Source organism: Gymnogyps californianus, chromosome 2 (genome assembly GCF_018139145.2).
Source record: "Gymnogyps californianus isolate 813 chromosome 2, ASM1813914v2, whole genome shotgun sequence".
Taxonomy (NCBI): Eukaryota; Metazoa; Chordata; class Aves; order Accipitriformes; family Cathartidae; genus Gymnogyps; species Gymnogyps californianus.
In genome coordinates, this window is record NC_059472.1 from 111,845,805 (window position 1) to 111,869,198 (window position 23,394).

General features: G+C 38.9%; 1 protein-coding gene and 1 long non-coding RNA gene across 2 annotated transcripts in view; both read right to left on the reverse strand.

Annotated features, from left to right (window-relative positions):
• The window catches only part of POU6F2 (POU class 6 homeobox 2), a 315,567-nt gene extending 297,042 nt beyond the window's left edge, over positions 1-18,525 (reverse strand). Inside the window, exon 1 of the mRNA XM_050892321.1 lies at positions 18,421-18,525. Within this exon, the coding sequence (XP_050748278.1) occupies positions 18,421-18,525 (105 nt within the window). The remainder of the gene's footprint in view (positions 1-18,420) is intronic.
• Positions 13,234-17,704, reverse strand: LOC127013446 (uncharacterized). The gene is made up of 3 exons (XR_007766077.1): positions 17,671-17,704; positions 14,494-14,546; positions 13,234-13,575 (listed from the first exon to the last, which is right to left on the reverse strand). It is a non-coding gene; the product is annotated as an uncharacterized LOC127013446 (long non-coding RNA).
• Positions 18,526-23,394: the final 4,869 nt, after the last annotated feature.

Here is a 23,394-nt window from a genome sequence, read left to right on the forward strand (position 1 = left end):
CAGGTAAACAATAGTCCCTCATTAGCAAGGTAATTTTCTCAACTGCAGAGGCAGAACCCTGCTAAAATAGTGATTAATTCTTTGCCTTGGGACATGTCCAAAGCACATTGAATCTTGCCACAAACTTCGATAGATTTTTGGATTAGGCCCTAATTAGTATTTACACTTGGTCTGACTGTGCTCATGATAAAGGTCTGTTTAGCAATATTGATAACAGCATGTTTAGCAACATTATCAGAACCATGTCCATGCGTACAGCCTGTGTTTTGAACAAGGTTCTGTATTAAAGTCAACAGGAGTAAATTTGCATGCTATTTTATATTCTAGCTCTGTCTCATTTGGTACAGGAATGGAGTGGGCTATTTTATCAGGTTTTGCTAGGAACCAGCAAATACAAAATGAATGAATGCCTATTGTGAACTATAGAAAAAGGGATACGAAGAGAGCCCAGTACACCTGAGCTCCATCTACTGATGCTGTTACCCACCCAAAGTGGAGCTGCAATACTGGGAAAGCACCTGAGCGAGGACAATCTACTAGATTGGAAAGAGCATCTGGTAGAAACACAGAAGTAAGGAGGAGAATAGGTGTTTCAGAAGCCAAATATTACCCCATGTTTCTAAGCACACATTTACATCTATGATATATTCTCTAAATGAGAAACATGGTGAAAAAGCAGCCTGCACAAGTGCAGCTGTAGAGCTACTTTTTTTCCCCCCTTTTGGCCTATCAGAGAGCAATGGAAATCTCCCACAGAGCACTGCTGATATCCTGCCCAAGCTCCACATTGTAATTGGTGCACTCCACTGGTAACATGTTCTCTACTTCCATATACACACTGCCATGTAAAATTGCTAGGCTCAACTACATATTTTTCCATTTCATCTTGCAGGTAGCTGAAGGGCTCAGAAGCAGGAGAATGTTGCATTTGTAAAACACTTTGGAATATATAAGTACACTAAAGAGACATTCTTTAAGAAAGATGCAGATGCACTGACATAATATTATCCAAGAATAAAACCCTTTGATGTAGAAGTGCTCTACAAGTAGAGAGCAAAAAAGCAGTCATAGTGAATGCCAATTGTAGTAAGTCCAACACACCTTCTGTTAAGAAGAAAGCTTGTTAGCAATACTGTAATGCAATGCTTGATGCAGCACAGCAAAGGACAGATTCTTAAAATAATTCAATTTTTGCCTGACTGTGATTCTGTTTAGCCTAACAGGAATTTTGCAAGTGGTAATATGAGAGTTGAGGTATGAAGATGCGTCTGTAAGCCTTGGCTTTCTCATCTTTGCTGCCTAAATGTCAAAACCTTCATCAGGCTGTTGGGAAAAAGAACCCAACATAAAAAAAAAGATGAAACCCATACCCATATATGCACTGGCAGAATAATTATTTCTTTGTTCCTCCTTTTAAAAATGCTTTCAAAGCTCTCTATTAATGTTCTACTTTTTCATGTGTCATACATCTTCCCTCTTTGAAGAAAAGATTTCCATCTATCAAAAAATTCAGTCTTGAAACTGTTGTTTTTTGGGTTTTTTCCCAGCCTTTAAACAATAATCCATGGGAAAGTCAGACACTACCAAAACAAAGAAAAATAAACCAAACACTTTTTCCAAACTTGAACTACATGCTGGAAACAGGCTACATCTTTATTATGGATCTCTGATCTGCATTTCATAACTCTGATTAGGAAGCAACTCAGAAAGAAGTTATAATCTTTTAACAATGGTTGCCCAAATATTTCCTGACCAACAACTTTTTGCAACAGTCTGCACCTGCTCATAGATTGCCGACACTCCACATGCAGTTAGCTTCCCCCAATGTAATACAGATAAATTTAACTACCACATTTTCTCCAGCATTCCCCATGCATCTAGTACAGAGAACCTCACCTGCGAAATTAAAACTCAGCAATGCTGTGATCATGCTTAATCCACTTTTAATGCCTTTCAACTTTGAAGAAAATTGCAAAGAATTCCAATCATTTTACCCTACGTTTGAGACCAATGAAAGGGTTCATTGATCACTCGTTGCAGCTAGCAAACAAATACACCAAACTGAGTACAGCACATCAAAAAATGACTATGAAGTTTTGTAAAGACTGGCCAAATAAGTTTTCTCCTTAATTTCCTATTGTTATTTGTAACTTACTGGGACATTCTCTAGGTAAGTGAATCCCTGCACCAACCTGAGACTATTCCTGCACCATTTTAAGACCTGGGCCTCAGCATAGGGTCAGTTATGACAAGATGGAAGCTCTTGGCTGAAACTCAGCAGCACCCCTTCTGTTGTGCTTACCCAGTTTTTAAACTATTCCAACACGAGATTTCAGATGAACATACAGTGCAAACCTGACCCTATTACAATCAACAGGATCTTTGCTGGTTATTTCATACATACTAGGAGACACCCCACAATCCAACAGTATTAGCATTAACCCAGAGATACATAAACAGCACCTGTCACCACTGCTAGCGATACATGAACTGGGAAGTACCAGGAGCAGCAGAAGTCTAGAGCACCCTCAAGACACAGCATTAAAACTGAGCCTGTGTTTGTGTGCCTGTAGATCCCGTCAGCTGCATGACCAGCAGCCTTAGTGCCCTCTTGGCTGGGCCTGGCATCACCTTGACAGCCTGGCACCAGTCACCCAGCAGCTCCAGGAGGACAAGGACTGGAGACCATGCTCTGCCCTTCCTGAGGGCACTCACATGCAGAGGATATTTATGCACCTCCTCTGCTCCCTCAGGCTGCCTTCCTTCACCCCATGTAGACTTTCCACCTCAGAAAAAAATTTGGTCTTAAATCCAGGCTCAACATGAATCAGGATTTTGGGTTTAAAAGGCCCAGAAGGCAAAGGCACTGCACCACACAGTAAGCCCTACCTCAGCCCACCCAACTCTTCTTTATAGAACAGGACCACGGCCCAGAGGCTAGCCTAGTGTCCAGCTACTCACAGCTTCCTCCCAGGGAAATACCAGGCCTTAACTGCCCTGAGCAGCCACACCTGGTGCCTCCCCACTCTGCCCCCAGCCCCATTTAGCCCAGCAATGCCACAGCTATGCTGGCCTCCAGCTCACAACAGCCCTGCCATGGGTCTCATGTCCTGGCATGGCCTCTTACCTGATTGCTGCCTTGCATGGTGGCCTGTACTCAGCCATCCCTGGCTGCCATCCTGGGCCTGCCCCGCTCAGGTGCTGTGGGGACAGGCCCCTGGCTGGTGAGGCCTGGCCCTGCTCCCCAAACCTTAGGGGCAGTGGCTCCCTCACACCTCCCTGTGTAAAGGTGCTGCTTGATTTCCACTGCAGCTGATGTAAATAAATGTCCTTGTGTAATTAAGATCCAGTTGGTGTCCTCTATACCTTTTGTATCTTCTATCTAAATTTAAAAGGATTATACATGTGACTAAGCTTACTCATGACCAAGAAGCTGTAGCGGAAATGCTACAGTTAAAACTCTGGGCCTAAAATTTTACAATGGAGGAATTAAAGAAGCTGATGTCACTGCACAGACTGGCAAAACTGGAAGTTACGGAAAAAATAGCCTTCACTAGAAAATTTGCTGTATATTTCATGGCTCGTTCCCCACTGTATTGCATGGTACTGTTGCAATTACACATCTTATGTATGCCACCTTTGAGCTAAAGAACCAAATTTTGAGTCTCCCTACCTGGCATTTGCTGCCTCTGATACCAGTAGTGGCTGTCCCTGAGCACAGGGGCACCTATGTGGGACTACAGCATAAAGTGATTCAGTGATATAAACACATGCCCCAGATACCAATGTGAGCTTGCATATGAAACCCATTCTTATCAGATCATTTGTGAAGGAGAAAAAATAATAATGTATCATTTTAGTAAAACAATCAAATAATAGTTGTTCTTCTCTTTCTCTAGCCTGAAGGGGAGACATTTACCAGATGAAAGCATGAAAGGGGGGCTAAATTATGTACTTTATCCTCCTAGCCTTACTCATGCTCAAGACGGCTGCAGATGCAGTGAGTGTCCAAGGTGGCATTTACCAAGCAGAAGCCAATCCAAAGAAGGATACTGACCAGAAAACAAAGTGTCTTTTAGAAAAGCAATTTCAAAAGAATCATTAAATCACATTGTGGGGGGCGGGATCAGTACCACAGCCAGCAATGCCTCTGCTAACAGAACAGCTCTGGAAGAAGTCACTTTTAAGGACAGCTTCATAGACTTGTTCTTGGTTTTGCAACCTTTAACTGAAACACTGCAGGCTCCAATTTGCCACCAGACAATTCCTATGCCAATCTACGTTCCATTAAGGCATAAAAATGGAATTTAAAAGATTAACATTAATAGTGGTAACAGCTAAAATTTTGCAAAGTATCAATAAAGAACAGGAAGGTGACAGGATTGAGCCCTGGTTTTACACTTGTCTCAGTTGTTACTGCACCACTACCACAAGCATGCCTTGCTGACGCTTGGTAAAATGGGTCCCTGAACTTGCATCTGAGCAGATGCTGAATGGATAAAGGTGAAGAGAAAGGATATAACATGAATGTAGTTTTATTATCCTCGGTCTTCCTGTACACAACTGTTTCACACAGCTCTGCCCCAGCCTAATCCTAGCTACTAGTCCTAATCTTTCAACCTTTGTGCGTCCTTATTACCACTAGTTCAATATATAAACCTGTAACAAACCTATTAAAAAATAACTCTGAAATTTTCAGCCTTACCAAAACACCTTTTCTCTAGCAGCTGTGCCCTCCTTCCACCCTGCATCTCCCCCTTTCTGCTAATCCTGCCTTTTTCACACCCCCATGTTGGCAATTACTCCTTTCCCTTTGCACATCACTCTGCCCCACATAAGTGGTTTGTACTAGCTACCTATTCCCACTTCTCCTTCAGTATGATGGCATGCTCTTACTAAATTATACATTAGATTATAGTCACAATTGTAAATAATGCTGAAGAAAAGCTTAATAAGTTTCAGAAAATTATTCCTTCCTATCAGAGATAAAATTGGTGTAGTATAGGAATTAAAGGGACTTCAAGCTGCTGAAAGTAGCAATTATATCTGTTCAAATGATAATCCAAAGTTTTTTCTCCCTAGTAACCTGAAGCTTTTACTTTGCAGTAAAGGAACTGTATTAGACACTTGAAGTGAAAAAGCACTTGGCTTTGCAATGCTTCCATTTTTAACATTGTAAATAACTAATTGAGGCTGTAGAGAATTAAGAGCCAAGTATCACATGTTATAGGGGTTTCATGTGTCTACTTTGTACAAAGACTGGTGTCTATATATATCCAAAAATCTAGATGTCAGTCACTGTTCTAGCAAAACTACTGGATAAGTTGATAGGTTTTGTCTGTTGGAAATAGTAATGACAAGATCTCTGGGAAAATTTTCATTCAAAATGAAAATTCAGCTATGTTAGAACCTTTAATCCTACCATTCATATGAAAAAGAGAGAAAAAAAGTCTGTATGTTTCAGTTTGGCATTTTGTAAGCAGACCAGTTTGAGTGCTTAATTCAAAGTTACTTTTTCTTTTTAAATTCTCTTTTTTTAATCTTTAAAAATTATGCAAATCCAAAACCTTCCAAACATTTAAAATCTAATAAGACTTTTCTGGAATTTGGCCCAAGATATATAGACACACACGTGTACATATATGTGTATATGTATACATACATACATAAACTTTCTGCAATTTCTAGGAAGCCAAAAAACATTATATATCAAATAAAATATTCAGAAAGAAGTATAATAAAATATTGTCTGTATTGTCAAATATCATTATGGAAACATAAGTGGAAGTATAGAGGTCACACTAAAGGAACCTAATCTGTACGGCATATGTAGTTGTTTACATAATTAAAGGGTCTATTATTATACATATTTACAAGGAAAACAAATTATGACTGTACAAATACTTCATTTGAATTTTGTGGCTTAACAGTACAAATAATGTTTTTCACATTTTGCATGTGTAGCTTCATATTTTTTAAAGGAAAACTGAGATACTTTGCCAGTGGGATTTGCCAGCAGAAATTTCCGAGCAGCAAGGGAACCTGCCCCATAGGTTTTCTGTTTCTGCCTTTGTCCCTAGCCCAGTCCAGTCCCCTCTCCATTGCTTCTCTCATCTCAGCTTGCCCACAGATGGGGCAAGTCCTCTTCCCTACTGTCCCTCACAGTTCCCAACCTCTCTTGGACCCACTCTTCCCTCAAGCTCCTACTTTTCCTCTCCATCCCTCACCACTCTCTAGTCCTGGTTGACTACTTGTGCAGTCATTGTTTCAATCTATACCTGTATCTTCCCTGGCTCTTGTCCTGTCTTCATTTGAATCATGCCTCTTCCTCCTCCATCTCCCCCAGAGGGTGGTCACTGAGTACATAGAAGAGTGAGAGTCCCTGGTGCCATCTCTGCCATTTCCCAAGACAGGCCAAGTAAGAAGCTAGGCTTTCAAGGGGGGACAGAAATAATCTGATATCCCTAAAAGAGAGAAGAAGATATGGACTTAACTTGGAGCAAGAAAGATTCTTTTTGCTGCAAGAAAAACTTTCTAACAGTGCGCACTAAGGCAGAGATAGGTAAACTCAACAAATAGCATGAGGATACTGTGGAATTGGTACTGCTGGAGTTTTTCAGGAAGCACTTAGGCAAATACCTGTCAGATGTGACTCAGATAAGCTGATCCTGTTTATGTGCAGATGACTTTCCGAGGTTCCTTTCACACCTTTATTTTCTGTAAATCTTTAGGGGATGTAGCTGTTTAGAGTTGCCAGGTAAACATGTGCCAATTACATTTCTCAAAGGCTTGGAACATAATCAAACGTGGGTGAATTGTCACAGAATACCAGAAGAGAGATCTCAGACACAATGCTCCTACTCCTCACCAAATTCAGAGCTTTGCCTTTAAATATGAGGTGTCTTTAAAATGGGCAAAACTATCCCATATTTCCCTATCGTCCTCAGGAACTGCTGAAGTATTTTAGCTGAAATTGTCTTCAAAAACGTTCAGGAAGAGGTAGCCAACCAGGTGGAAATGCTAACAGCAGCAGCAGCAAAGGTCTTAAGATAGGAAATACTGGGCTACTTCAATTATAGAAGGTTCTACAAGCCCTGCCAATATTTTTCCCTTGGGCTCTCACAAAATGGGGAAGCAAAGAGAAATATCTCACAACCTTCACAGAATCCCTTAAGCCTCCTATGTGCCTGTTTAAAAGGGATTATGAAATAAAATGGAATAGGAAGCTTCTCAAAATTTCAAAGAAAACTCTTGGGTCAACCCCAAAATTGCTATTTTAATATTTTTTCCCATGTCTGACTAAATTTTAAGATGTTTTCCATTAGCATAACTGACATTCTTTGTTTTGCTTCTTCTCTCTGTTTGCTGTTTTTATTCACCCTTTGACTTGGAGTTGAAGAATTCATCTGACAATATAAAGTATAGAAAGTGGGAATTTAACTGACATTAATTCCTATGAATTTCATTTGTTTTCTTTTTCACTAATCCAGGTGTACTGACTGAATAATTCTCTGGAAACATAGATCTTTGTCAAATGTCACAGCAAGCAACACTGCAGCCCATAGGGGGAAAAAAAAAAGAAAAAAGGAAAAAAAAAGAGAGATAAATAGATTAAGCCTTTTATTTTAAGCATACTCATTTAAAAACCATCATGTACTTCATTGATTGAGAAAGCAGCCTTTATTTTGTTTTGGTTGTGTTGTCAGGTACTGACTACTATGGTTTGACTGGTGCTCGCTTCCCTCCTTTTCATGTTTTCATTACTGGCAGCAAAGGTGTGGATGGTGGCTGGTAAAACAGGATTTGGCCCTTTCACCTCATCTGTTTTTCGATCGAGAATGGATGTTAATGAAGGCCTATTTGTAGCTAAATAAGGCTTAGTCCTTCCTCTCTTCCCCCAGTCTGATTTCTGCTTATCCCTTTTTCATTTCCATCTGAAAAAAATGGAAATTCCAGTCCATCTATTTGGGCCTGATTCCCATTTACACTATGGTGGTTTTCTACCATTCTGGAAATATAAAAGAGCTTTGAAGTACACATAAATAAATTACTCTTACACCCACTTTACAGCTGGTTTGTACTACCAGATGGTATAAAGAGGTCTCAGTATAAAGCAGAATCAGGCTACCATCTCCAGGGGCTGAGCTTCTCAAAAAAGAAAAATAACCAAACACAAGCATTAAAAAAATGAAACAATAATAGCTGTTTTTAATAAGATTTCTCTTTTCAGGTGCCAATTTCAGTCTTGGTTTCTCCAGAATTAAGGGAAATTACATGAGAATTTTTACAGTTTGCCTTGCAGGACTGAGTGGGGGGTGGGGGTGTGGGGGGGAAGAGACCAGTTTGGATAAAGTATGATTAGTATCAGTCAGGATGGAGCACACTTGGCTCAATTTTAGTGTCCTTCTCTTTTGATTTCTGTGCCTTCTTGCTGGTTAGCTTGGGAGTCACATCACACAGTTCATAATTAATCAAGTGTTGTAGACTACACTGGTAAATTTGCTCATGTAAGGGCTTCTGAATCTGATGGAACAAGCTTAAAAGCTGCTGGTGATCATGTTTACCCAAATGTAACTCTGTTTAGCTCCACAGAGTTACTTGTGATGAACCCTGGTAAACATCAGATCAAAAAGAGACCCCAAGAACACACCCTGAACATACTAATTTTTAACATCTGTTTGAGGTTTAGTGTGCTTTTAGTTTCTTAGGGAAATATGAGGCTATTTTGCAGTTTTTTTAATTTAGAGAGTAACTGAAATTCACCTACTTACCCTAATAAATGTCTGTTGTATCAGAAATGAATGATATCATGACACCGATGAGGTAAAAAAAATTCTCAACACACTGGCTAGATTAAAAGCACAGATCCTTGTGCCGTTCTTAATTCAATAAAATGCTGTGGTACTTCATGGTCAGAAGGAAATACTCCTCCGGCAGCATGTGTTTCTACTGTGTCCTTCATGAAAGAGTCAAAGGGTACTTTACAATCCAATCCAATGCTGGATATAACCTTTTAAATAAATAAACTGTGGTTTAAGGATTTAGAAAGCACTAGATCAAAGAATGTAATCTTTGAGATCTAATAACTACGGTGATGGGTCTAGCATAAGGACACGAGCAGAACAGAACAAAGGTTTGCTGAATATCCACAATGCCTCTTGGGTTAAAATTCATTAGAGTCACTCTAAATCCCTAGTTAGGGGGCAACCCTCAATTTCTCCTCTTGCTAAGAATCCAGCATGAACTGAAAAAATAAACAGAAACCAATATATTCCAGGGAAGAAACTCCAGTCTTCAGCCCTTTTTTTTTGTTGTTTGACTATTCAAAATCCAGGTCTTATTTTCCAAACATCTGCCAATGAGTCCATTGCTCACCCCTCCAAGATTTCAGATGCAGCCTCCAGGTTTTTGCCCACACCCATACCTCTCCCTCCCCACCCCCCCAGACTCCTACTCTCCAGGATTAACTGAGTGGAGTTGGAGAACTGGCTTATTTTTTTTCAGCTATACATGTCTGTATCCTGTTGAGGCCAGGTGAGATCCAAGCCTTTAGCATCACATAGTCTAACGCACAATATGGTACTCATGTAAGCTTTCCCGATAAGTCTGTGGGGATACTTGTGGATGTGCTTAAATGGTTTCATGATCGCCCTTCAAATAAGCAACAGCACTAAAAACAACAAACAGATAACTGTGTTCAGAGCCATTGCAAACCCTCACATGCTGTTTTAGAGCACCCAGTTTGTCTTCTGGCATGCTTTGAAATTGTGAGCTTTGCTCAACAACTTGCACACACAGGTTTTCTTGCCTACTTTGGTGAGAAGCTGGAGCAGGTGGTAAATACTGCATCCAGACTTCTAGAAAAATCTTATCATCTTTCTTTATTTCCCACCATGGGCATTACAATGCACAAACCATCACTTCTGCCTACTGTTCAACCAGCATCTTGTCAAATGTGGCTGCAAGATTAAGCTTCCCCAATTCTGAATTCAATATTGCAACCCTAAGGATATAAGAACCAAGCTGGAACATTCTGGGTTTTGGGGGTTGGTTTTTTTCCTCTTAATGGGCAAAATTGTTTCAGCTCTGAGATCACAGTTTGCCCTGACTATAACGATAAATCATCATGGATAACACTAAGTGAAATGAGTTTGATGTTCTCTGCTTTATTCTTCCACAGCAGAAGCCACTTTTACATTTGCCACAACTTTCAACCTTTCCTCCAAAAGACTGGGAGCTTCTTGTTTGCAGATATTATTTCTGCTTTGTATAATCCATTTAAAGAATGTGAAGCACGTTTTGTACACAGAAAGGGATGGGCACAGTGAAGGGAAGGTAAGACTTATGGCCAGGAATCCTGCGACAGCTGTTTGTTTCCTAGAGCAGCATAATTGTTTTTTATTCCAGATTATTTTATTTCACTTTAAACAGAACAATTTTCATGGGAAACCTTTCAATTTTTCCTTCGTTAACGATGTCTGAGCAGGGAGGGGGGGGAAAAATCAAATGAAATTTCGCCTCTTGTGCTTCAGGGCCTAATCCTGCCTTCAAAGAAGACTGAAAATGTTCAGGCCTTGCTGGAACAGAGTCCTGCCTAACAAAGCCAGTGGGAAGCCCAGGACTCTGGAAGCATTCAGCACTTGGCAGCATCTGGTTCCAGTACCAACAGCTATAGCCATCATGACAGTATCGCAGAACTGCCAGACCTAAACGTGATCAGAGTTATTTGCTTAGCCTTTTTATTTTTAAAGCTGGATTTGGTAACAATCAGGCACAGCTCTCTATTGTTATAAATTTAAAAAAAAAAATTCACAGCCTTTAGTGTTATACTATGAATAGATAGAAGCTGATGCTAGTTTGCCATTGATGGGAGACAATGTGATTTTAAGTCATAAGCTTGAAATAAGGATGCAAAACATTTCAGTCAATATTGGTGCTTCAGTCTTAGTCTATGCTTCAAATTTTTATTCCCCCCCCCCCCCCCCCCCAAAGATGACTTCCAGAAATGGGCTAAAACCTCCAGCTTTTTAAAAAAAAAGTCAGATTTTTTATTCCGGTAAAACTCCTCCATACTTCACTGCACATGAAACATGAGCAAAGCTCAAGTAAAAGCCGAGTTAGAGCTTCACAAGTTGGCTCAGTAGGTGGAAAAGCAGTTAGAGATGTAAACAATTTAGTGAAAAGGACAACATTCTGATACAGAATTATCTCTTATAATATGTCTAACAGCAGCTGTTGTGTAATACTATTAACATGACTTTCACTAATCTGCTCATAAAAACCTCATGCTCTGTTATTTTCTATTGCATGAAACTCTTGTTTCCATAGCAGGGGGCAACTAAAAAAACAGTTTTGTCTTTTACTGTTGCCCTTATAATATTTTCTTTTTGGAAGTGCCATTACACAGCTGGATTGTGTCTTCTAAACACACGTGAGACTGAGATCCTTGAAAATGCTAGAAGCTTGTAAAATAAAAATTTCTTGATGGAATCAGTGACTGAAGTAGCGTGAAGTTCCTTTCTAACTTTTTTTTTTTTCTTTTGCTTAAGGACCTGTTTCTCTTTACAATGCCCTTCCCCATCTGTGGGTTCAGAGCCCCATCCTGGAAAAAGTTACCTATAGGAATAGATCATATTTAGCAAGTAGTTTAGGTAACACTCACTGGAAATAGCACAGGATCAAAAATTACTGTCGCAAGTAAGATTTTGCAGCAATGCTTATCAAATTATTGGATTTCTTTCACAGTAAGGTGGTACGGGAAAGCCCATCAAGACAAGACCCATCTGTTTTGACAAGAACAGCTATCAGTGTCTTACCCTGTAAATCCTCATTCACATGAGGAAAGGGAATAGGACAGCTCTGCAACTACATCAGAGAGGAAGATCTCTTTCCAAGGCTCTCATCTCTGAAACACATTTCCTCAACTTTAAGTACATGCACCGGTGTTAATGACATCAATTGCTATTACTCATGTGAGTAAAAGGAAGACTATGCATAAAAGTTTGTTGGACCTAGTTTTGTTATAATATAGTATGGCATATACAAATTGTACCACTTGGATAGAATAGATTTTGTAGTTACTAATAAGCTTGTTTTTTCTAAACAGCTTAAGAAAATTTAATTTATACCATTCACCATGTAAGGATGGCTTGGAATAAAGATTTTTGGGTCCCCTCTGCCCCCCCTCCCTTTTTTTTTTTTTTTTTTAAAAAAAAAACTTTCTCCCACTACCACTTTTTAAAATGGCTAGAAATTTAGAACAGCCTCTTATCTTCAAAATTTTCTTTTGATCTAACAGTTAGATAAAGCTCTCCTATGGAACAGCACTACCAGTCAACAGAGAATCAGCAGCAAATATCAACAACTAATCTTTCTCTTTTGAAGAAATAGTCCTACATATCACAGAGGTTTCAAAGCCAATGATAAAACAAAAACCCTGAAGCTATAGTCCATTTACCTGTATTCCTGACATCCTTGAAAAATAAAAGTGTTCAAGAGCCTTGAGTTACTATCTTTAATCCTAATAGCCAGTTCTAATTATAAAAGAGTTTGCATAGCAATTATTTAGCTAGCTTTTAAACCAGACTTTGTTATATTTATTAGCAATGACAGTTACTCAATAGGCAAGTTGGACCAGATCCTGCAAAGTGTTATTTACGTGACGAGTCCCGTTGAGTTCAGTATTGTACTGTGCACCTGAAGATTTAGCAGCTGCAGACTTCTTATACAAGCTTAAGTGATTTGCTGACCAACTTTTAAGTACACGTTTAAGTCCTGTTAACTTTAATGAGATAAACATGCATATATTCAGAACTGACTGATCTGAGATTCTTCCTGCCATTTTTACAATTTCAGAGTAAGAAGCAGCATTACAAGCAAATGCCACTGAGAGATGTAAATCACAGGAAAAACAAGTATTTTGCCATGTCCTCATCCAATGTTGAAAATGCTATATACAATTTGTCTTCGATTGTCCTTTTATTTTCTTCCATTTGAGTTGCAGTTCAGATCAGAGAAGAAAAATAAAAGTCTTGTTACAGCTATAGGTCAATGTAAGATAAGAGGCTCAGCACAGTTACTTCTATGTACTGTACATACAAAAGTGGGCCAGATTGGTATTTAGTTTATCAGTATAGAATCTAGGAAACACAGCAGAGGTACTTGAATGTAAATGCATTGCCAGAAGATAAAAATCTACATCACTGGACGAGCATCGCTTGCCCAGCAATTTAAAGGTCATCTGACATACTTTATTTTTCTCTTACAATTAGAATAATAGTGAATATACATAGAGTGTAAATCACAGCTTTTTAAAGATTTGACCTCTTAATTGGCCTGACCCACAAACTAACACGTGAGACAGCAGAGTAGCACAGAATGGAAAAGAATAAAGAAATTCAATAAGAAAAAAATGACTAAAGATGTTTTTAGAGGGCTGATTTCAATTAAAACCTGATTTTGGTGTAAAAACAAGAAAAATCTTTTTAAGCATGAATGAAAATGATAAAAATCCCTCTTTTCTGCTGTGAAAACAAAAGTCAGGAGAGAAATGCATTCTTTTGCTGGAATCCAGACCTAGGACCAAAGAATTTACATATATTAAATTAACGAGATCCAAACTCCCCTACAACAAATACTTGTACTGTAAAATATTACAGCCACATTCCTGCATCTCCTTACAATAATAATTCTTAAGGACACAATATACTAGAAAGCATATAAAACAGTGGGGTTTTGCAGAGATGGAATGCTTCATTATCAGAGTACCAGCTTGTTCATAAATATTAAAAAATATGTTTCTGAAGTTTTTCAGACATGATTCTTATTGTTTACATTGTCTCTCTACTACTGAAAACAGTCAGTGTGTATCTGTCCATAAGTGTCTCTCTCTCAGTTTCGAACTGCAGAAAACTGCTGATGACTGTAAAGGACAACAATGTCTGTGCTGGACATACACTAAGCAGACAAGGGGATAAGTAGTCTGACCTTACTTATGCAAGTAGTCATGCTTACAGTGATGGGTCTAATTCCTGCTAAAGAGAACAGGATTTGTCCCAAACTGCAGACGAAAGGGCACAATTCCTTGCTGTATTATAAAAGTGGGTCTTAAATTTATGTGTAAGAAGATGGTTCTTTTCTGTTTGTATATGTTATAGGCACTACTGTATATTAGATTAGAGATGGAAACGGGTATTCCAAGAGAAAAAGACCTTCCCTACTACTACAAGAAGAATCACTTAGAGATTGCTCAAGACAAACTAACATAAATCTGATGTTCATTTGGTAAAAATTAAACTCCTGGATACGTATTGATCTGCATTACAAAACAACACTGACAACAGATCAAACTTCTGAAAAGTGACCCATGAGTTACAGAAATTAATAGCTTCTCCAAAATATTTATCCCCCTACTCTATTGTTGTTAATCATGGGGAAGAACACAAAACAAAATAAAAAGAGCAACAAACTAAAACACAGAACAGGAAGACCCACCTTGGCTGCAGCAATGTATCAGTCTCATAAACTGGGCTTCAGAGCAGAACTCTCTATGGGAAAAGAGCGCAGGTTTACCTTTGCATAAATAGCTTTTACTAGATGAGAGCACATGGAGGATATCATTGAAATATAGAAAATAAACACGGTTAACATGTAGAAAGAGAACTCAAACATAGCAATAGTAACTGCAAATGCCTGCTTATTTGAAGAATGTTACTTAATTTACTTCCTCTCAGTTTACAGAGATCTAATTTCAGCTGTCCCCCTCCTCTTCCCATTTTACAATATTTTCAAGAACCAGTGAACACAGAAATGTGCAGCCAGCCTGGGCCCTCAGGCCGGTGGATCAAGATGGCAGGCTGGCCTGGGCTCCCCTGGGGATAGCAGAGCCAGAAGGGTGATTGGACACAGTGACCTGTCTGCATGAGATGAGACAAAAACAGGAGGGCTGTAATGCTGATGAACTAACCTGTCACTCACAAGCTCAGGTTGGGGGGGGGGGGAGGGGGGAGGGGGGAAGAGAAAGAAAAAAAAAAGATGGGAAAAAAGAAAAAAAGAAGAGAAAGGTACAGTACAGATTTTAGAAAGCATACAAGGTAGAGAAAATACACCATAATTGGAATAATTAGATGACGCATTTAATTACCTGTTCATTTAGATGGGCTCTGGATATATAAGGAATATGGCATAAAAATCCAGCTAATAGTTTCTATAAGAGCAAAACACATCTGAAGAAATAACGGGTATTATGGTTCAGCGTGCAAGGAAGGATGCTACAGACTATTGCTGACAGGGATCGGGGTTTCATTCCAAACACTCCAGTTATGAATCAAAATCACAATGAGCAATGAGCTTCTAGATCTTGACACACTAGGCAAGGAGGTTGTTCTTCAGAGTACTTGGCTGTTTTATTGCTTGCTTGGGGGAGGAAAAATCCAGAGGGAAGGTATGCAAGCAATTCTGCACCTTGGAGCCAGTACACCCAGGTGCTAGGTAATGGGTCAGGATTGTAGCACTCTGCCGACCATTGCCATCACCAGTGGGAGCCACTGTGAACACTGGTGCTTGGAGACAGATGAAATCAAGAATATAAAAAAAAAAAGCGGAAAATGCATTTAATGATGAACAAGTACTTGGTGCTGAAAATGCGTTTAAATCAGCATGCTCCTGCTATTACTTTCGTGTCATACACAGACAAGTGTTTGAACTACAAATAACTGCTAGTGTTTCTGATCTCCATTGGAGCAGAGATATACATGTATAGTTTGGATTTTTAATTAGGCAAGTTCACACTCCATTAGCAGCAAACAAGACTGAATTTAAAGCTACATCTGCAGGATCAGTCAAAACAAAATTTAGTTCTCACAGATGGAGAAAAATACAATTCTGAAATAAAAAGGCCAAATGATAAACATTTATTTAAGTTTTTGCTTTTGCAGGTTTGAAAGTTAACAGAGACTCTTAAGAACTTTTTCTAAAACAATAGTGTCAGGAAATGAATGTCTCTTCTAAAAAATATACACATACCAAATACGCAAATCTTTATTATTTATCAATACTAAATATAAACTTGCAGTGTGGAAAGATTTTATGGTATAGCATTTGCCTTTTGATAGTCACTTTCTCTTATCAGCTGAGTATTAGAGTTCATAGAGAAAGTCTACTTCTATTTTCAGCAATGTATAGTAATTATACTGATGGCTCTGTGCTTCCCAAGTTTTAGCTAACTCTTTTACTATACAACTAGCAAACACATCATTTCTATTAGAAAAAAATATTTTTAAACTTTTTGTTCTATCCTCACATGTACCTAATAACAACGAAACACTGCACAATTAATCAAAACAAAAACATACCTGAAAATTTTGTGGATTTACAAACACATTCAGATGTGCACACTTACACATATGGTATGTAAATGTGCACACATACAGATCTAAAAAAGATGTTTGCAACACCTAACACATTAAGTTGCACAATAATAATATCCATAAATTCTGACATAAAAAACCCAAAGAAGTTAGTCACCTAAAATAGCTAAATGTATTTTTCTTTGAAGTCCATGCCCTTGTTATTGATTTTTAGGAAATGAAATACACTAACACATGATATAAACGTTTTTCCAGACATTCACTGAACTTATTTTTAATTGATGAAATATGGAATGTTACACAGAAAAAACCATGCTCCTACCCTTTCCAGCCTCAAAACCACTTTCTGAGAGCTAGCAAGCTTTAAACATAAAATAGCTAACTTACACTTTCTTACATGCCAAAGCAAAAGTTACATTAAAGAGATATTACAGGCTTTGAGATTTATCAAGGTTTCAGAGTACATTTTCTGTCAAGTGTACTTGCTCAAAACCTTGCCATTGTATCTGCCTTAGAATCATTAAATATATTTCTTTAAGACTGAACAAGTTTACACAAAAAGGTAATTAACCCACTCTAAAATACATATTTTCACACAACATAATACTGGCACACATGCCCCACTTTTTAGGTATAAGCCAGCCTAATAGAAAGCTGTTAATGTTTTGGGGATTTTTAATAAAAAATGTGTCTTCTATTTTTAAAATATTTAAAGCAATAAAAGTCTGTGGTAAACATGGTATTACATATTTGACATTTTCCGCCCAGAAATGCATTACTGTGTACGATGGTATTAATAAACAATGTGCTTTGAGGGACTTTGGTGCTTTGCCATAATTTAGTTGAAAACAGTGTGTAGGATGCATATTTTTCCACCATTGTATCAACATATAGGAAACACAAATACTATGTCATCACCTCAGCAGCATGCGTTCACTACACTGGAAACATATGCAAAAAAACCCACAAACTTTTGAGAGTTCGAAAAATACCCTTTGCCAGAGACTGATTTACAAGTCAGTGGCTAATGAGAAAGTGTTGAGCACTTAAAATTTTGTTAGAAAAAGAAAAACAGACACCCTCATCCGACTCCAGCTGCATTTGTAGGAAAACAGCCCTGCCTGTACATCAGGACAAAATAATTTAATTTCTTTCCCCACTTCAGGTTATTATTTGAAGCAAATGAAAAGACAATGATTCTTCTCTCTTCTGGCTAAAGCTCAAAACAGCACGGTTAAAACACACACATAAAAACTACAGACTTATCAGAAATCACAAAACAGAAAGAGAAGGACTCACTGACCCATTTGGAAGACAAAGACGACAAAATGGAAAAGCTCTAAAAATCAGCTTGTGAGGCCTTTGAGAGATATTCTTCTGGCATTTCATCACAGCAGCCCCAGACCAGTTCACTTCCCTAGATACAGGGAGGGAGAACTAAATAGAGCTGTTTATTAAAGCTGTTGTGCTGGATTGCATTAGGAAGCACGAGCAGACCACCTGGACCTTTCAGATTGTGGCAGTGTTTAATTTGCAGGCTGCCCCTCTGCAGCAGCAAAGACTACTACATTTACCAAGCTCAATCACACATTATCTGGGTTAGGAGTAAAAGAAGAAAAAAGAAAAAGAAAAAAAAAAATCCGCAGCCTGTAGTACAGGAATACAGTCAATATAGAAATAATGAACAGCATTAGAAATAGAAAGCAACTCCCCAGCAAACATAACACTTTCCCTCCTCAGTTCTTCTACTTCAGCACATTTAAACAAAATACAAGGCAAATTAATAAACAGATTGATTTTGCAAAGCTCAGACTAAATTATAAACTGGGTTTATTAGAAGAAATGCATGGTATTTTAGGTTTAACTAGTGATTCCCTGGCCAGATTATTGTGGTTCTTTTGCCTTTCTCACTTTCAGTACTACACTTGCTGGTAGCTGAAGATACAGATAGAAAGATGGTACTGTAAATATGAATTATGTGAATCATATGGTTAGACCCTTGTGGAAAAAAAAAAAAAATAAAAGGGGAGTTGAGAAATGGCTGACTCCATACCTGACCAATTACAGCTTGCATGGTCCCTGTGTCCTGCTGAGCTGAAAGATCGCAATCCATCATATGTAGTCTTTGAAAAGGAGAATGGAGGTTTCTGGCATGCATCTGTCAATCAACTTCTGCACTCACAACCATCACCAAAAGCAAGGGAAAAAAAGTCAAGCTGCTCCACCAAATAGGATGAAACAGTCATGTGACCTTCAGCACACTCACACACATACATACTTCCATAGAACGTATGAATTTTCTGCAGATATGAAATGACATTGACAAATACCCAATAGCAAGTAAATAAAGTGAGACAAACAGCTACTCACCAAAGACAAAACACTTGCTGTAATCTTCAGTCTAAAGATTTAATAAACCTAAAAGGTATTTTAAACCGAGGCTTTTCTTTTCAGCCTAAACTTTTCAGATAAGGTGATATAATTTTATATATGCAGACAGTGGTCAGAACTTTAACCCCTCGCGTCCTCTCACAGCGTCTATTTTTTATTCTCCTCTTTGTACTTCTACTTTATTGCTGTTTGAGTTCCTAATTATTTTTTTTTTTTAAGTTTCTTTTGTGTCAAAGTGAAGAGGCTTGCGTTGCCTTCTTTGGATGTGCACAAATTATGAGAACTTGACAGAAGCGAATTGTTAACAGGAAAAAAAGGAGCAGGGGCTGAGAAACCTGTGTCTGTACTCACAAGCCAAAACGTGTCTCACTGCTTTACTCCACCAGAAGTCAAATGTTTTCTTTATTGGAAATATATATTTAAGTATTAGTTTATGCAAGCTGTGATGAGCACTCAAAATATAAAATATTCAGACTATGTAAATCCTACTTATGGAATCCTTTCCATTTTGAAGGTTAGCAGAGTTTTGGTTCATTCACTGCTCCACTGAACTGACATAAAATGTTGTTACTTATGAAGGCAAACATTACCATTTTTTCTAATGGAAGCAGTTTGTTTCATATGTCTTCCCCTCTGAGTTAAGATTTGCAAGAATTTCCAAGACTATTTTTTCTTCTTGTCAAAATATATCAGCCACTTGTCTCCAAAAACTGAGTGTCGTGAACAACACGCTGCAGCTTTGATTGCTGATACGTTATTGGCCAGTGATTGCTGAAGGGTGACATTAATGTAACCCAGTAGCACTTTAACCCTTCGAAGATCAATACAGTCCTCTGGCAATATAGTAGAATAACAGCCCATATCATTTTTGCTGTATTACAGCTTCATATAAATATTAGTGCATCTTTCCGCCCTCCTAAAATTGCATTTCTGTTACTAGTGCAAACAACCTGCTTTTCAAAGACTGTCAGAAGAAAAATGCAAAAAAAAGCAGTCTAGTCTCTAAGCTTAATCTAATGCATCTTTTCCATTTTAACTAAGTTTCTGGCAATATTTTGAAGTTATTTTCTCATTTTTAAAGGTATTGGCAATATTGATCTTAGCATGTGATAGCCAAAGAAATGTGAGAATATCAACAATATTCCAATTGTAGGCGCAACGCTTGCCAGTCTAATATTTCCTACAATATAATTTTAAGATCCAACATCCAGGAGTGTTTGGAATGTGATGGAGCAAATGTGTATGTGTACGTATATACGTATGTGTACGTGTATGTGTATATGCATGCGTGTATACGAGAGAGAGTTTATGTTGAGGGGAGTGAGATGGGCAGGGAATATCAAGTTTACTTTGTATTCTTCGAGGTTTTATAATATAATTTTTTTTTAATTGCTAAGAAAAATGTTAAGAAATGAAGTTTTGGTATGTATTTCAAAAATCAGAAACGAGAAAAAAATTCACACGTAGATGCACAGGGACCCAGAAGTGCTCTTAGGCTAACAAGATATTTTAGCTTAAAAAGTTTTTCAAATCAAGCATTTTTAGAGAGATATACAATATTAACACTGAAACACTGCCTCTGGGATGAGGAAGGAGTACTCGAAATGGTGCTTCCAACATCTGCTCTGCATTTCACTTACAAACATAATTAAAATGCACCATTTGTGCTGAAATCTTATCTGCTTCTTACTCATGAAAGAAAATACACTGAACTAATACCTTGGGCTGCCTTTCGGTCAGCTGAGAATTTGCTGCGGTCTCATCCCTCAGGACAATTCTATGGAAAAACCAGGCGGTGCTGTGAAGGCCATAATCAACATCCATATCATCGCAAGCAATCCAAAATACAACTGGTAAATGGGGGAGTGAGTAGAGGAGATTGCCTCGGCTGTCTCCAGGAAAGCAGACACGCTGAAGGCAAATACTGTGTATGAATTTGAAAGGAAAGTTAAGGATGTTTATTTTATAGTTTCTCTTCAGGAGGAGCCTTTTTGCAGTGGATATGCACAAACACCTTTCAAATTCCCTTAACTTATCTAAGCAACTAAACCTGTCAATTACCACTGTGAGGTTTTTATTAGCAAAGACACTGACCTAGACATACGTTGCAGCACACAAATAAGGAGAGCGCTGTACGCACACAAATCTGCTGCACCCTTACACACCAATAAACCGACCAGACGCTCACGCATAGTCAGGCAGAGTTGCAAGAGCACCTTCCTCCCAAAGTGAGATACATGCTGCCTCTCTTTTTACCATGATTAACCTACACTTCCATGAAATGCCAATCATCTACTCCGTAAAATGTAAAACGCCCCTGCAGCTAATGCCTCTGCATAAGTCACGGCATCACTGTTAACCCAAATAGCTGTAAGAAGCTCCTCTGCTACCCCTGGAGCTGCCCTTACCTCTGTGGAGCTGGAGACCTTTTCCCTCAGCCAAATCTACCTGGTCCTGTAAGGGCTGCACAGCTGATCCCTGGGCACTGTCCCAGCTTCACTGCTCATCCTTTGGGCCTTCCACCGGCCATCCCCCAAGAAGTGTCAGTCCAATATTGTCTTTTTACTTACTGTGAGGAATTATTGCCCTCCCCTCCCAAACACCTCCTTGCTTTGCTGCTTGAAATGTGATTTAGCTCTCCCGTCAGCAGTGAAAAAGGTGAGGGAGCAAGGTAGCTCCTAATCTGCCACAGGGCAGACTCAGGTGAAGAGCAGGGTGCAAAGGGGAACTCGGCAGGCCAGGTTCACTCCTACGCTGCCAACTTGAGGAAAATAGTTGAAGGACAGAATGACAAATATTGCTTCCCAACCAGCTGTGCTGTATCCCTAGCAGAGACCTTCTGGTCTCCTTTGAAACTTTTTATCCGTGGCTCTCCCTCAGCATACCCGAGAGGAAAATGGTTATGGAGCCACAGCAATATACGGCAGCTATGCCTTCCTATATGCCACTACAGTACCTGGCAAAAAGAGCCCGGTTCGCGTTGTTGTACCTAAAATTATTGAGAGGGGGGCTATGATCAAGGCTGACACATGGAGGAGGCTCCGTTATCACTTAATCTGCGAGAGCGCAAATTCAAAGAAGTGGTACAAAGCCTGTGTTTTGAGCAGCACGCTGGATCTCTGACATCCAGGAAAAGTGGTAGTCCCCGGTGACAAAGAACTTTCTCCCTTTCAGACTACTTTTTTCTCTGATCGGTTATCTGCAGTATACTTCCCCTGTTTAATTGAAACAATAAAAAATTAAAGCGGTACTTTTGAATCATGTGCTTGAATTTAACTCTCAGCTACAAAGCTAAGAACTTGTGAAAATAGTATTACTGTATATAATACTTGCTCTTCTTTCTTCCAGGAGAATATATATTTCCTGGGTGAGAAAAGCAAGATTTAGAATGATACAGCAATGCAAACCCCAATTACTTCATAGTTAAAATGTGTTAAAACACATGTTTATTTTTTAATGCTCATTATTTATGATTGTTTATGGTTCCTTGCTTCAAAAACTACAAGCCTTGTGATCAAGAGAGCCCAGGGGTTTACTACAATACCTTTATGCAGTTGCTCATATGCCATAGCAGAACTTGCAGCAGATTCAGTGAATGGAGCGAGAGATCCTTCTGCTTCTTACAGCATTGGTACACTAGGGGGACTATTTTTCCTTTTTTCTGGAGTGATGGATGCCCGGCACTGTCAGAGCAAGCTGTTGTACCTCACACTACAGGCCTTTTACTCACCGGTGCTGAACAGGTTAAACACGCAAGGCTTGGTCTTGCACTCTTCGAAGATAAACAAGCCTAGTTCTAAGCTGTCAATGGCTCTTCCTCCCTCTCTCCCTCTCTCTATCCATCTCTGCCAACCAGACACTATATTACATCTTGCATCTTGATTTTCATGGATATGTGAGTGGGTTTTCTCTATGAGCAAAATTCTGCTCTCATTTATGCTAATTCCAAAAGAATTGTTTTGTATTAAGAGGCACTAATGGATTACAGTCTCTTTCTGTGCAATTCCATTCTGGTCAATCATTTTTGCTTTTCGAAGGGAATTTTGCTATTAAAAAACCCCCTACTGCTTCTAATTTATGCTCCTCCAGATTTTATTAATGCATAATTTCTGGGTCCCTTCCCCTCCCCCAGAGCTCCACTTTTCAAAAACTGAACTACTAGGACATACTCACTCACTTCAAGGACTGCACTTCCTTCCCTTCATAAATGTGTGACTATATCACGGAAAGGAAATTCGGGAAAAGAAGATGATTCTGTGCCTAAATTGCTGGAACAAGGCCTAAGCATAACCTACATTTTGCTCATTCCCGTGCAGCCAGTGGGACAGCTCCCTTTCCCACAGCACTATCCTGCACTGTCTAAAGAAAATTTCTGCAAAAGAACCTTCTTTCTCTTTGTTATTTTAGAGAAAAGAGGCTATCATGCTGTCGTGCTTTGTATCTTTGGGAAGGTGGGAATAATTTCTCCCCCTTTCCTGCTAGATCTAACAAGCTGGTTTGGTTGACAACTTATTTTTGTGTCTCAGGGAGGACAATTGTTCAACAGGTCATCCAGGTTCCTGATTAAACTAGAATTTATATAAGATGGAGGGCACTCCCTAAACAAAATCTAGGAAATGGGACTGTGGTTCCTCCT